Source organism: Rhipicephalus sanguineus, chromosome 1 (assembly GCF_013339695.2).
Source record: "Rhipicephalus sanguineus isolate Rsan-2018 chromosome 1, BIME_Rsan_1.4, whole genome shotgun sequence".
NCBI lineage: Eukaryota > Metazoa > Arthropoda > Arachnida > Ixodida > Ixodidae > Rhipicephalus > Rhipicephalus sanguineus.
In genome coordinates this window covers 35812268-35828030 of record NC_051176.1, presented here as the reverse complement: position 1 = coordinate 35828030, position 15763 = coordinate 35812268, and the positions used below count along the sequence as shown (strand labels likewise).

Genomic DNA, 15763 nt, shown 5'->3' with positions numbered 1-15763 from the left:
TCTATAAGCTGCCACTGCCACGGCGGGAGATGCGCAGCGGGAGCCATTAGACAGTGTTCGAGAAGTGGCACACCCGTTTCTTCAGCTAGGCCCCTCACACGAAGTGAGTAGGGCTGTCTCATCGAAGGACGTTTGTGAAAAAGTTCAGAATCGGACAACTCATTGATTGTGGTGTGTGAGGGGTGTTCGTTGTTTGCGTTCACCTTGAGGAAATACCTATTTACTCGCATAATTTGCGCAGCCCTAATATTTAGCCAGCTTTACTACAAAAATATTTATTCACACATTTTGCGCTCACCGACCCGCTCGAGCCAGCTCGCCAGCGCACACATGAAGAGACTTTGGACCTTTGGATGCTTTGGCCGGGCGTGCGCCTCACCGAGCAGGTGAGAGAAGTCATACATAAAACGGGCTGCGAGTGCGAAGTCCATTCTTCCGAGGACTTCCCGGAGCTACGATCCCTAGAATTACCATACGTGAACACCCAAGCCTGTTGACGGGTCGTCGGAACTGCCTCACTCGGTCTCCCTATCTCTTCCATCGTGAGAATGCACGCTCGTGTCACAGCACGGACAATTTTCTGCATCGAAGGCGTGGGAGGGTTTTTCGTGCCGTCGCGCCTGTCATGCCAACTGTTCCCCTCGTTATCTGTGTCCGTGCTGCAACACACGCTTGGTGGATTTCAGAAGTTTATGTTTCGCCATCCGTCTGTCATGTTTTTACTGTTCCCTTGCGATGGGCTAGAATAATTATATATACGGCGAAATTCAAGCTTACTGTTATGAAGTTTGCCGAAGAAAACGGGAACCGTGTCGCCGACAAGCACTTCAGCATGAAGGCCTTCTGCGTGTGACGATCGCTACGGGAGAAGGCAGAAGAGTGCACATTTTCCAGTACAAGTTTCCTGCCGTTAAAAAAGACCTTTTCAATTATGTGCAAAAGCTTACCTCCTCCGGTTTCGTCGTGTCGTGGGACCTGGTTTCTCCCAGCATTGTCGGGAAGAGCATAAAGAAGATTGGGCATTCGAATGTGCTCGATGCGTTTTGGAAGGGTGGTGACAGCGGCCGCGATGATGATTTCCCAATAGGACCATTTCATCAGCGATTGAGACTGGACCGTGCGTGACCACTGATCTGGCTGGTGAAAGTACGTGCTAATTCTGTTATCTAAACAAGTACACCTCGTTTGTGCTCCATTTTATTTTCCTTTTTTATGTGTATGCCGCGCGCGCTGTTGCAGATTATTTCGGATGCGTTCGCGAAATCTCCATGTAATTCGTGCACCTGCTTTTCGGAGTTTCAAAATTGCGAAAAAAAGTGCGCAATTTATGCGAATAAATACGGTATACGAAAGAAAGGTAAGATCTTTGGAGGTGTAACGACCACTCATTCGATTCAACGTAAAGGCTTTCTATGGGGCTAGTATGAAAAGCACCCGTAGAAAGACGAATGCCGAAATGGTGGACTGGCAAATGTGGCATTCCACTGCCATCATTAACTTTTGCCCTCAGAGCCAATCCAGCCACTTCTGTACCAAAAGTAAATCAGTCGTGAAACAAACCAACCAAATCATCACATCACAAGTGCTTTGCCTTTTGCATAAAATCCACTATCACCACCCTGCATTACAACTATTTGCACCTCCTTGCTGCATTTTCCTTGATTGTGTGCAAAGTTGCTCTGAATTATATTTTACTTTACAGTACTTTAGCTATGTCCTTTCATTGTTTCTGGGTTTACATTTAAAGAAGTGGGCACTTGAACAATGGAATGCAAATGAATCTCACCAGAATGGGCAGCATGTAGTAGTTGAGTTCAGGCAGGTGGTTGTTGAGTGCATCCACCTTGCGAGAAAACACCAGGAACGTTGGCACCGCTGCAGAGAGGACAAAAACACCAGTGAGGCTTATTCTATTCCTGAATACACTCAAGCAATTCACTGCTGCAGATACTAGTATGCTGCAAGAAAAGTCTGCAGGTATGCTAATGGTGTAGAGCACTTACATGCACACCAATGATGAGCATGTCATGTATTCTGCATGTGTGTTCGAATTTCTGGTCACACCCATCATATGATGAATAGAGACCATACAGACTTTACTTGAATGTAATTAAAATGTTATGCAGCCCTTCTCTTTGAACATGCCGCACCATCTACCAATGGCGCACCTCAACGTTACTAATGAGGATACGCACAACAGAACTGAAAAAGAAAAAAAGGGGGGCGACCGTCGAGGTTGCAGAGGTGTTGTATAGGTGTGGTCGAGCTACCTGGAGCTCGCAAATGGAAAGAGCGATTCCGACTCGGCAGGGGCGTAGCCAAGGGGGGGGTTGGGGGGGTTCAAACCCCCCCCCCCCGAAATTTTTCAGTTTTGCTTGCGTATATGTACGCGCACACATACAAACGCACGCACGAACATACCTAAAGTATGGTAGAACCCCCCCCCCGAAAAAAATTTCTGGCTACGCCCCTGCGACTCGGTGAAGCTGAGGAAAAAAAGAAGCCTCGTTTATTCGATCGCTGCCAGGCATATATGTTTCGAGGACGCCACAATACGACCACAAATAACACATCAATAGCGCCCTCTACATTCTCCCCCCTTTTCTAGCTGTGAAAACAAAAAGTACACAGCCTCTCACAGGTCCAGTCGGCGAGGAGCTTTAACACACCGTCCATAATGCAGTGACGCTACCGAGGACTTCCGATTTGGAGCAATTCTTGGAGCAGCAAAATTTTCATTTTGGAGCACGTTGGAGCAGGAGAAATTTTCATCTTGGAGCACTTTGGAGGAGTTAATTTTGCATCTGGGAGCACTTTGGAGCAAGTTGCATTTACATTCAAGCACCTGAACAATTATTATGAGGCTCTTACGAAGAGCTAGAAATATTTCGATTCATTGCGAATATCCTGCAGCAAATCATCTCAGGAGCACTCTCTATTTCACTCGATAATGCAAAAACAAGCGCGTCATGCAGTTCCATGTTCTAGAATAACCTCTTCAGCGGTTAAGCAAATAAACAGAATGGTGGATCAATAAAATTGTACTTTATGAAATAATGCTCTAAATACATCGATGTGGTTATCAGCAAATGTGCTAGACAAATGCCACGATGTACAACAGTGCCTGAATGCTAAAGAGTCCTACTGTTCCTAATGCATTCCCCTAAGACGACTCCAAGGCGAAAGCCAGGCAATTTTTCTTCTCGACCGATTGTATTGCTGGGCACAACATGACGTCGCTTAGCTGGCCTCAAAAAGCCACCCTGCTCCAACACTCCCTTCCCTCTTTCTGAGGCTTCTCTGTGCTGTAGTAAGAGCACTCTCGCAGTGCTTCCAGACTATCGTTTGCGCATGTGCCGGATTGCCTGGAAGATGGAGATCCGCTTCAAGTCAAGCTTCCGCAAAAGTGTCCGAAAGTGCGTTCAACGGGGGACTACATGACATAACAAACTCTTCGTTTTCCCTTTACAGCGAAGCTGTACATGGCTAGGACATTCCGTTTGTATGCACAAAATCCCCTAGTGCCCTCTAGGGAGCAGTGCAAAAAAAAAAAAAAAAAAAAAAAAAAAAAAAAACAAGCAAAAAAAAAAACACAGGGTCCCTTATGCCATCATCTAAGACGACTCAAAGGCGAAAGCCATCATCTTCTTTTCTTCTCACTCGATGTGTTATGTGTTGATCCTACCCCGCGCCCCTACCTCACCTGGTTTTGCACTGCCTCCATGACCGGCGCACAGATCACGGAGGCAGTGCAAGGCGACTATGTCTTGTGATGATGTCATCATGTGACATCACAGTGTACGACACCATGACGTTACAAGTTTTGACTATCTATGACGTCATGCTGACGTCATCACGTGGTGATGATTTTTTGCATCACTTGTGTTGACGCTGCCAACGCCAACGGTCAATTTTTGCGTTTGATGAGGCATCTAAAGATTTCGCATTACCGTATTTACTCAAATCTAAGCTGATGTTTTTTCTGAAAAAACGATGTACGAAAGTGGGGGAGGGGGGGGGGGGGTCAGCTTAGATACGAGTACCACGATTTGACTGCAGCCGCCACCTACTAAGCGGTGTTTGCATCGATATGAAACACTGACTGCGCGCAGCCATCCATTTCCACTGCAGTGCAAAACACATGCCATACCCGACTACATTGTGTAGGAGTACATGTGCAGAAGCTCCGCCCCCGTAGCTTTCCCTTCATTGCCAAGAAAAGTTGTCCGCAAGTATAGCTGCCTATGCCTGGGCAGTCCTGTGGTTGTCTCCTTTAAGGGGTACTGACACAAAAATTTTGGTTCGGCGTTTTTTTTGCTGCAATATGTTGCTGGGGGCCTATTATCATAACATGGCAGATCGCTTGCTACAGCGCGTACAGATAATTAATTACGGTCTTCTTATTATCGACCAGTCCCAGTTTTGGTTTGGGAGAGCTCCGAGAACAAGCCGTTGGGTGCAACGAACGCCGTCTAGTGTGTGAAACAATAAACAAGAACTGTGATGCACTTCCGTGCTGCCTGCATCATCTGCTGGCGTTCTTTCACCTGCCACATATGCTGAGACGTCATTGTCGTCGTCTGGAGGCAACGACTTTTGTAAGGCTTCTATCCGCATATTCACCGCAGGCACAGGCTCACTAGCAGCTGCCGAAGAGCAGCCTGCTGGCGCAAGCGCGGCAAAGGCACAATGGCGACTATAACGTCATCATACTAGTTGAGTCAGCTCGGAGCTCGTCTGCAGTGGTGACATCTCAGAAGTTGGGGTCGCCTTCAGGTCACCTTAAATGATGTCAACGTCACGAGGTGCGGCGTATAGCACTGGATCGTGCACGTAAACTTCAAAATTCACATACATTACATCCCAAGCTATAACTGTTCTTGAGATTTGGTAAATGATGTGCGCATGTTCACGGGAATCGATCCCATAGGCTATCTCGGCCTCGAAATTTTGTGTCAGTACCCTTTAAATTTGGTACATATAAAAATTTGCAGAGGAGAACAGGAGTGGTGCAAATGGCACAGTTGTACCACTACTGAGGTAACCTCCAAAAATATCTAGGCCGATTAAAAAGGTTTTCAGACATGTAAATAATGGTGCAGTATGTCATTTACTAAGGTTGACCGTTGGGCTAGTTGGTGCAGCATAATCCAAAGTTTCACAGCGCATGGAACGAGGACGAACAAAGAGGAGACACACACAGTGCTGTGTGTGTCTCTTCTTTGTTCGTCCTCGTTCCATGCGCTCTGACACTTTGGAGGAGTATGTCAGTTGTTGATTTGTACACGAAATACAATGTACTTAGGAGCATAGGTCGGCAAACCCACTCAGACTCAGATTGGGCCATGAGTCTGAGTGAGTCCGGGTGAGTAATATTTTGGTGGGCTTGAGTCTGAGTGAGTCCGGTGGAGGAACATTTTAGTGAGTCTGAGTCCAAGTGGGTCCGGTTGAAGAAAATATCGGTGAGTCTGAGTCTGAGTGAGCCCTAAGCGCAAAATATATTTTGTGAGTGAGTCTGAGTGAGCTCCACCTTTTATTGCCGACCTATGGTCCTATCTACTCATCTTCAGCATTGCCATCATCCTTATATCAGCTTACGTTTATAGTACTCAAGTCTGTCCACACATATCTCAACGGACTAGCGCTCATGCGCCACCTTAATATTTATTGATCAGAGGCGTGAGTTAAGGGGGCGTGGGATGTCATGACCTCCCCCCGCAAACTCTTTCATGGGAATTTCTTGATAAATACATCTCGTGTGAGTCGCGTATTTCATAAAAAAGTCCTTACTAGATTAAAAACCACTGACAACTGGTATTTTAAGGTACAAAATAAAAATTGGTATTGTAGGGCACCGATTATGTGAGATATTGGCGTTACATAGCATTGACAACATGACTGAAAAAGCTAATTTTGCTCTAACAAACTCATAAGTCGACTCACTCAGGCTCACTCAGACTCAGATCGGGCCATGAGTCTGAATGAGTCCGGCTCAGTAATGCGCTGGTGAATTTGAGTCCAAGTGAGTTCGGCTGAGAAAAAGTTTAGTGAGTCTGAGTCCGAGTAGGTCTGCTTGAGGAAAAGTTTGGTCAGACTGAGTCCGAGTGAGCCCTTAGAGCAAAATATATTTCTTGAGTGAGTCTGAGTGAGCTCCACGTCTTTTGCTGACCTATGCTTAGGAGAGCATACAGCACAAGTGTTCACTACAGTCTATCTCACAAGCTGGTTGCAGCACTGTGGAAGCTACGGGGCTGCTTAGCCAATAGAAAGAACTCCCCTCATGATGTATTCATCCACGGTGCGTCGCCTGCTAGGCATCCCCATAGCATTTGCGCTCACAGGTTGGTCGAGCACACGGCAGCAACCAACGCTTTTAGCGTTGAGCAGCAACGGTAGCGCCGGAAAAAAAAAAACATGACTGCACCCATTGAAGCTGGTTCCTAGCGCGTCGAAATTATGAAGCCGCCGTCGTGAGTTGCGAGGCTCGTAAGTTCTAAACCAACGCTTGTGTTTGCATTATATTTGCATCCTGACGCTTCGACAACAATGTATTCCTGTTGCACCATTTCCAAGATTCATTCTCAAATTCTCGGGGACAAGGCTTAGCAGGGGTGGCTGAACAAACAGCTGATGCCAATAATAAAGACAAATCATACTTGATACTTTGAACTCAGCGTGAGATGACATAAAGCGATGGCCGATTCCACCATTTATTTATTGCTGTCAGCACAGTGGGCAAGTAGCAAGCGCGAGTTTGGATCAAAGCGGGCGATCGTGTCTGCATGGGCGCTGCCATGTTGGTTCGCCATCACAATTATTGGCAGTTAAGGATACAATAATTAAATGCTTATGACGTACAAGCAAACAGTGATTAGCATGTCACATATTGCTGTGACATAGCACGTTCCAAGCAAATGCAGTTGTCTTAACCATCTCCAGTTATAATGCCATTACGAATAAAACTATGTTTTGCTGCACGTGCTTGTGGTTTGCCTACACCTAGTAGCTTCCACCCTGCTGCAACCAGTTTGTGAGTATAGCAACTGATATATTTTGGGAAAAAGTGAGAGTTCACGGGATCAGTGTTCACACAGGTTTTCGAAAGGAAAATTCAAGGGTACTCAAGGACTTCCAAGACCCTGTCAAGGCTTTTTCAAGGGTGCAGAGCAGCATCCCAAGTAGCACTGCCTTATTGTAACAACATTTACAAAGCACTACAGATAGCTTCACAGCACTAGAGACATGCTGGAGACAGTCTTTCTTGTACTGTGTGAGGGGCACCATTATATTAACAGCCCTTCCTTTTTGCTCTTTACTGAACAACCTAATTAAAACAATAGAATTTTCATGGCACCTTAATAGTGTTATATATGGGTTCTAATGTACTTGAAACAGAACAGAATCAGGACTGAACACTGAACTTCCACAGGCCAGTCCACAGTCAGGAAGTAGTGCTAAAAATAATCATAAAGGCCAGATGTGCCCAGAGTGTCATTTTACAAACCATTATGGTTGCAACAAACAAAAAAGCAGGATGTGTCAGCCATACCCTTTAACCACAGTCGCCATCATCACAGCCACAAAACGAAGCTTACCAACAATGCCAACAATGACGAGCTTCCCAACAAGCAGCAAGAGGTCCGTGACCTTGTCAAGCACAACCACCCGCACCACATTGCGCATGAGCAATTTGAAGGCCTCCTTTGCAGAAGTGCAGAAGTTCTTGCCATAAATAGCGATCTGCAGACAGAAGCACCAATGTCACATCAGCATGCACATGCCAATGAAACATAACGAATGTGAGGCACACAAGTACTTCCCCGATATCCAGGCTTAGCAGATTCCACACCAGTACTCTCACGCAATATATTGCGCATTTCATAGCAGAATGGCGAGCAGGACACATTCTTCCCTTCGTTTTCATTTTTCAAACACAATGTCAAACAATGAAAGTTGCACATGTAAGCTTAACATCATCCAAGAAAGCACAATTTCCTTTGGGTGACATATCCTGTCGATAGTTCTACTTAAGGGGGAGCACTGCTCTTAAAAATTTTTCTTCCTTTCTTGAACGGTTTTGATGAAACTTGGCGGCTTTATGTATATTTGTGTGTTGATTTTCAAATATGCAATTAATTTTCTAGTATATTGTGTATAGTTTTTAAAATACAAAATATTTCATGTGCCTTTTGGGGAGCAAGATTATTTCTAAACTGACTGCGTTCCAGAGTAAATCAGCACATCACGATAATCTGCAATCAGAACTGTGTGCAGTGCAACAAAAATGGATGTTCTAAACCCATTAGAACAAAAGTTATGGTATGTTGAACATTTGCAAGTGAGTCAATTTCAAGCTAGAATTTCACTCGCGAGTGTTCAACATATAACTTTTGTTCTAATGGGTTTAGAACATCCATTTTTGTTGCACTGCACACAGTTCTAATTGCAGATTATCGTGATATGCCGATTTACTTTGGCACTAACTCAGTTTAGAAAAAAACCTTGCTCCCCAAAAGGCACCATGAAATATTTTGTATTTTAAAAACTACACATCCCAGTACAAAAATAATTGCACATTTGAAATTAGCACACAAATATACATACACTCAGGAAGTTTCATCAAAATTGATTCAGAAATAAAAAGCTTTTTTTCAAGTGCCATGTCCCCCCTTAATAGGAAGACATCCAATGTTAACAACTTTGTTTCCAATATCATGCAGCAGTTTATAAATGTGCAAGCAAAGCCACTTTTAACAAAGGGATGCAAAAGTTTATCATGGAAAAGCCAACAGATATAAACTTGTTAGTCGGCGTTTGTGGTGTCCTGACTTCTTTCTTGTGTCCTTGTTTGCACGCCCTGTCTTTTTAGAATGAATACTTACCAACTAGCTCAGCTCTCTGTTATTATAAACTTAAAGCCTTCTCATGCATGTGACTGTCCCATCATACGCATAAATATTAGACAAAGCTTCTGTCTATAGAAGGATTAACTAAGCATAAACAAGAAATATTACAGCCTTGGGATACAGTTAAGCCTCTCCAAATAAGAATGGAGGGAAGGTGTCTATATTGTCTTAGAAGCACTGAACAATTTGTGATGGCTGTAGCCATACCATGATGTAGGCATTCTTGTTCAAGAACTTGAGGAATTTCTCAAGGCACCAGAAGCAGCACTTGCAGCATCTGCATGTCAAACAAAGAAGGGCAACAAAACCATGCTGTTATAAGCAGAAACATTAAGGGTCTTCCAACACCCTCCCCCTAGTACTACACCTACTGCTGCAAAGATACGCAAGCAGTGGATTCTTTGCACCTGCATTGCTTTGCGAAACTTTATACAATTATGTATACGGCGGTAAGTTTACATCAAATGACATATTCATGCTCCTAGTATGCAGTACACTATTTTTTTCATCATAAGAGCAAGCGATGCAAGCTTGTGGCGCCGCTTCATTGTTATGTTGTGACTTTGAAGAATGCAGCAGTCAAACTGGTAAACATAGAATTTTTTTATAGGGCAATCTTGTGCCCAGCAAAACAAGTAAAACTCACAGTAAAGGATAGCAGCGAGCATGGTCGGTGGTCATCGATGATCTGCTCAGCGGGTGAAATGCATTGGCATTACCACACGCATCGCTGCACGTTCCAGAGTTATCTCTGGTTTGCGCACAGGTTCTAGAATGAACCCAACACAGTCAATAATAATAACTGTTGGGGTTTTACATCCCAAAACCATGATATGATTATGAAAGACGTCATGGTGGAGGGCTCTGGAAATTCTGACCACCTAGGGTTTTCTAACGTGCACCTAAATCTAAGCACATGGGGCTCTAGCATTTTACCTCCATCAAAATGCGGCTGCTGCAGCCGGTATTCGATCCCACGATCTTCGGGTTAGCAGTCGAGCATCATAACCACTACACTACCGCGGCGGGCAACCAGACACAGTCACTTCATTCAAGGTGGGGCCTGCCCCTAGCAATAACATGGGTAAGAGTTTTAGCCAGTGAAACTTGTTCACAACGAAAACAAAAACAAGTGTCACTATTCATTCAAGTTACCGTTTAATTCTCTTTATTCCAACTCCCCATTACGAGAAACTTGCACATGCCCCACTTTGCAGAACGAAACAGACTCTGCATAATGGACACCTTCTTCCGAAAGCATAGAAATAAGAAGTGCACATAGAAAAGCCCTAACAGACAAACAAAGAACGAAAAGGATTTTATATTGCACAATAAACAACACATAATACATGACACAGACGTAGCGGATAAGGTAAAATGCAGCGATCATAGGTTAGTGAAGGCAAGAATAGCCTCAACCTGAGGAGATCAAGAGCAAAATTAACCTCTAAAAAACGAGCCAACTTAGAAGTAGTCAGAATAAGAACAGCTAAATTTAAGACTGCCCTCGTGAATAAATGTGATGCTTTAGATAAAGAAGGAAATAATGATACAGAGGGAATGAACATCACTGGAACTAGATTGATTTCTGATGCAAGCATTCAAGCTGGAGGTAGAGCACTAAGGCAAGCAGCAAGCAAACTCTCCCAAATCACAAAAGACTTGATGATTTAAAAGAATCTCTATGTTTAGGCAAGCTTCCCACAAAAGCACGCCAACGCACAGGCTATGCCTAATGAGTGCCAGCCACCTGGTCGGTAGCAGCTGTGAAGGTTGCGTTCTGTTACTGAGTCAACTAAACTCTTCGCGGTAGCTGCAACATTGGATGGCTCGTGGTTGCCATGTTTTGGACATCGCGCACGTGCCTGAGAATGTATTGCACATTGTGCGTTATTCTGGTTGCCGTCTGACATTGTTTTTGTGTCGTGTGGTTCAATGCAGAGAAGTCTGCATAATCGAGGAGGTGTGGAAAGTTAGTCGGAGACTTTCCATGATAGCGCTTTTTTTTTTTAGCTTTCTTTTTTTTTTTCTGCATTCATTTCGTCGGCAACGCAGGTTCTCCGACTTAATTGTTCCCCATTTGGAAAGGGAGGTCCCGGCCACATGCATCTATTCTCTGATATGTACGGCTGCTGGCTCAACATGTTTTGCATTCGTGCAGCCTTTGCAAAAGGGTGTTGTGGTTAGAACCCGCTACCGCTTACAGCACAGATATTCACAACTTCAGGGACTTATAAGCAGGGGTGTGCAAATACATTTGCAAATTTCAAATAACAAATCGAATAATGCATATTGGTATTCCCGAATATGTTTCCAATACTTTTCAAATAATTAGCACCAACGGGAAAACCCCAAAGGAGCAACACGTTGGATGAGTGAAGGATCATTTTTCTTTTTTTAGTTAGTCAACTGCCAAGATGCATGCAGTTCAAGCTTTTACGGGACTATTGAAGCTTTACTCACCACTGGATGAAGCAGTTGCTGCTTTAAACTCCAGTGTCGCCAAAGCGAATGTGTCCTAAATCTACTATCATTATCACGAGATTCATGATGGTCATTCATCAAACATTATTTAACTTTTAGGCCTAAGCATTATTTAAAAGCTGGCGAAAAAGTACCACCTCAAATACTGAAGTAACTGCGCTGTATTCATCCTACAGTGAAAAAATACATTGAAGGCTATAGTCACTACTGTAAACGAGCTTACCTCAGTTTATATAATTGTGATATCTCTTTTCGGTTAAAAGTAATGGTAATGTTCTTTTGTTGAAGCTTGTGGATATTTGTTTCAAGTAAAAGTTGTAGAATTCTAGGCATGTCATGAAATGGTTGCCTTGCCATAAGAAAACTATTCAAATAGTATTCGATTCGTATTCAATCCGGTATGATCACCATTCGATTCATATTCAATTCGGTTCTAATTTCACTATTCGCATACCCCTAGCTATAAGCGGTTTAGACTATAGTGCTTTGCCTCCAATTTCAATAATGCCATGTTCATGGCTACTAATCATGGCTATTTTTCAAAATGAGAAGCCGATTGACTTTTCTTAAATGCCCTCTTTCTTTCACTAATAATAATAGGTTCCAGTACATATGCTGTTACCCATGGTGGTTTGCAATTTTGAAGCCATGAAAAATTACTTTTGAGAAACATACACATATTAGTTTGTTTAACAGCTTCTTGAAATCACACTACATATCATGCTCCTCAGAAAGCAGGCAAGTCATCACAAAGTTTCCTTCTCTTCTAGCACTACAGCGAGATGGTGACTGATTCCCGGAATGAGGATCACATTAAAAACAAGAGCGAGTGACAAAACAGCGCACTGTGCCCGATCAAATTTACCCACAATATCTTCCATTACCTGGTTCATGCGCCCATTAGAATTTATACACACATGAACCATTGGGCTAAGATAAGCCAGGCAGATTAAGATCATCTCCACGAGATGACACCTCAGCTGACGCCTCGAAAAGAATTTCATATAATGAATGCTCTGCGCTAATATCTGAGCTTACTGGGAGACAGACCACTCCAACAACAAATGCAAAATTATCAAGCAGGGCTACTGTCCTGCACCACACCGACTTGAGTGCATCACGCTCATAATCGAGACTGTAAAGAAAAATGACCAAGACAGCCAGAGTGGCTTTGCAATCCACCCATTCTGCCACTATGTGTGTCCCTGTCATAGTTTTAAAATTCTCCTCAGCATCGTCACTGTACGCTACTGCGCGAGACAGCCAGAATTTCTTCCACACTTTGGTAAAAAGAAACACAAGGCCTCATAGTGGGTACTTTACGCCGCCCTTGCTGTGGCATTCCTTTTCTTCCTTAGTAGTAGCAGCGTGCATTAGCAGATGCAGGTTACCACCATTTTAATGCCTAGTTATGCTGCTTTCCCAGCAGGTACACATTAATGAGGTTTTACTTGTTCACTAATAAATTCGCATGATTCGAGCATTATCTGTGTGCTCCATTTGAGTGTATCTCCCACAAGCCTGAGCCAGAGGAATCGTTTCAGTTCATTTCTACCAAGCTTCTGCCTGCAGCTCTTTCATGACACATGAGATGCTACAATAAAACAACCATCAAGAATGTTCTCCTACCAAAACTATTTTTAAATATTTGGAAATAAAAAAATTCAAGAAGCTATACGCGAACACAACATTGCATCCTGTTGCTGCAGTTCCAAGTGATAGTGCCTTTTCCTATGCCAAGTGCATAGAGTGTGCCTCTGATAATGTCAAATGGGACATTACAAGTCTCTGCAAGTGCTACACCCTAATGAAATGCAGTTTCTCTAACTTATTTTAAAAATATTAGCAATAAATTCCATTACTATACACTGAATATGAACGCTGAAACAGCGCCAGAACAAGACGAAGACCAGAGGACACAAACATGGCACGTCTTGTTCTAGCTCTGTTTCATCGTTCAAATTCAGTACGTATGTACCAATCGACCCAATTCAAGACATTAAACTATTACTACACATAGATTCGATAGTTATAAGCATAATTTCCTTATCTCCCATTTGGTCGTTTTAACAAGGTTCGGGCACACTTAAAAAAAATGTTTTTCCCTCCCCACTAATTCTGTATTCCACCTAGCTCAAGAAAGGCACTTTTCAAACTCACCTCATGAGGCACCTGGTGAACTCATTGTCATACTTCTTGAGTTTCTCGTCAATGTACTCGAGCACAATTCGTATGACACGGACTATGGTCAGGATGAGGGAGCCAAATGCAACCGATCCCAAGTGGTACCTGAGAGGGGGGGGAGTTGTCACTTAAGGAAGCCACCTACTATCACACTGTTCACAAGCTCACGATCACGAAGAAAATTTGTCACACAAAAAAAAACGGCAGCATGTTGCACTCCCTGTAACATATGAAGGCCTGCTGCAGACTTGGTATTAAGTTATACAATGGGGACCAGACATAACGAGCCGCTGCACGAGAAAGGCTCATTAAATTACTCTGATGTTCTCAGTCAATGCCAATGTTCCTCCCACTCCACTGTAGCTTCCAAGATCAGTCCACCTTTAACCCATCGACCATGTCAATGGATGGCATCACAGGTTTCGGCAATCTGTGACACCGTGACCGCGTCATCATGGAAGCGCCACTCAAGGCCTTAAAAATATGCTAAACATTGCACCTGCTGCCTCTGGTTTCAGAGTGCTTCCCATCTTCAATTTTTATTTGACCACCTTTGTATGGTTAATCCCTGACATTAAATTCTTACCTTTATTGTTGTCTATATGGAGCAGTCGCACAACCCACAGAAAATTCCATCTAATAGCACAGTACTTTTGTGTGTGTGCATCAAACTGTCATTACAACAATGCTGTCTAACGAATGCTGCACCGCATCCCTGTCACTATGCTTCTCATAGTAGAGCTGAACAGTCAAGGCAACAATGGTTCAGCAAACACTTCTAAAAAAGACATAACCTACAACGTGCCACATAGAAAAAATTTACATGGTGTGTGTCTAAGCTTTCCTCACTGCAAATATGAATAGCTAAAGCAATGTGAAGTCATTCATCATTGGCAAAAGTACGGTGGACCATGTTGTTTCAAGAGCATGAAAGGCCTCCCAGTCTGATATGCATTCCACAAGATCGTGTGGATGACATTCACAGAGTGTCTCTAAGGAATGTGATGGCCAACTTCGAGATATTTGACGGCCAAATTTTTTGTAGTTCCTAGATTGGGTTCCGTGACCACCACTCAAATGGCCTAATCAAAACTCACTCCTCCTCCCCACTCAAGTACATACATTCAAACCTCGATATAACAAACACGAATATAACGAATTATCGGTTATAACAAAGTAAATGAAGAATGTTGTCATAGAGGCAGTGTTACAAATAAACGTTTACAACGAATTTTCGGATATAACGAAGCTATTTTCGTGGCAGATGTGACTGTTATAATTAGGTTTGTACATTAGTTAAGATATGGACCAACCACATCCCACAACTTTCATGGCAAAATTATCATTGCAGCAGTGCACAAGCCTCACTACTATGGCAATTTGCAAGGCCCATGTTATGATAACTGGTTTATTTGTTTTTAATACAGACTTAGCTGTATGTGCAGTGATCAGGTGAACATTGTTTAATTTCTGCCTCAGTTTTATTGAAACAGTGGTGAAAAAGTGCCACCTTGATCATTGCAGTCAGAGCTATGTTTCAACCCATAGTTACATAATTTTGGAAGGCTCTAGTCACTACTTACCTCACTTATAACTGTGGTAATTTTTGTTGGACAAAAGTAATTGCAATGTTTCTTTCTTAAAGCTTGTGTATATTTGTTTGAAATATACAGTGTTTTTTTTAGACAATTCAGATTTTTTATAAAAAAAAGCTATGACAGTGAGGCTCCAGTTGTTTTCGCACATGAACTCTATGTCAAGGCGGAAATACTTTCCCACAGCTAAAATTACATTGATGTGACTAATTAACAAAAACTCGTTCATTAACTTTTTAATTATTGACTAGAGTATGGTTCTTTATAATATGTGGGGTTTAACGTTCCAAAACCAAGCTATGATTATGAGAGACGCCGTAGTGAAGGGCTCCGGAAATTTCGACCACCTGGGGTTCTTTAACGTGCACCTAAATCTAAGTACACGGGCCTTGAGTATGGTTCTTTATACAGTAAAAGCTCGTTAATTCGACTCTCGTTAATTCGGAAAATCGGTTAATTCGGACACGTCATCTGGTCCCTGTAAATATATGCATCACTCTATGAGACTGGGCGCTCGTTATTTCGGACAGATTTGACCGCAAATCGGATAATTCGGCGACTTTCGGGCCGCTGGCGAGGCTCGAAAACGAAAAA

At 43.1% G+C, this 15763-nt stretch overlaps 1 protein-coding gene across 4 annotated transcripts in view; it reads right to left on the bottom strand.

Moving 5' to 3' along the window:
- LOC119390499 (choline transporter-like protein 4) overlaps positions 1 to 15763 on the bottom strand; it is a 154335-nt gene that overhangs the window by 19153 nt on the left and 119419 nt on the right. For all 4 annotated transcript variants that reach the window (XM_037658127.2, XM_037658131.2, XM_037658109.2 and 1 more), the window contains 4 exons: positions 13551 to 13679; positions 9114 to 9183; positions 7596 to 7740; positions 1787 to 1875 (listed from right to left, as the gene is read on the bottom strand). In XM_037658127.2, coding sequence (XP_037514055.1) covers positions 1787 to 1875; positions 7596 to 7740; positions 9114 to 9183; positions 13551 to 13679 — 433 coding nt within the window. The remainder of the gene's footprint in view (positions 1 to 1786; positions 1876 to 7595; positions 7741 to 9113; positions 9184 to 13550; positions 13680 to 15763) is intronic.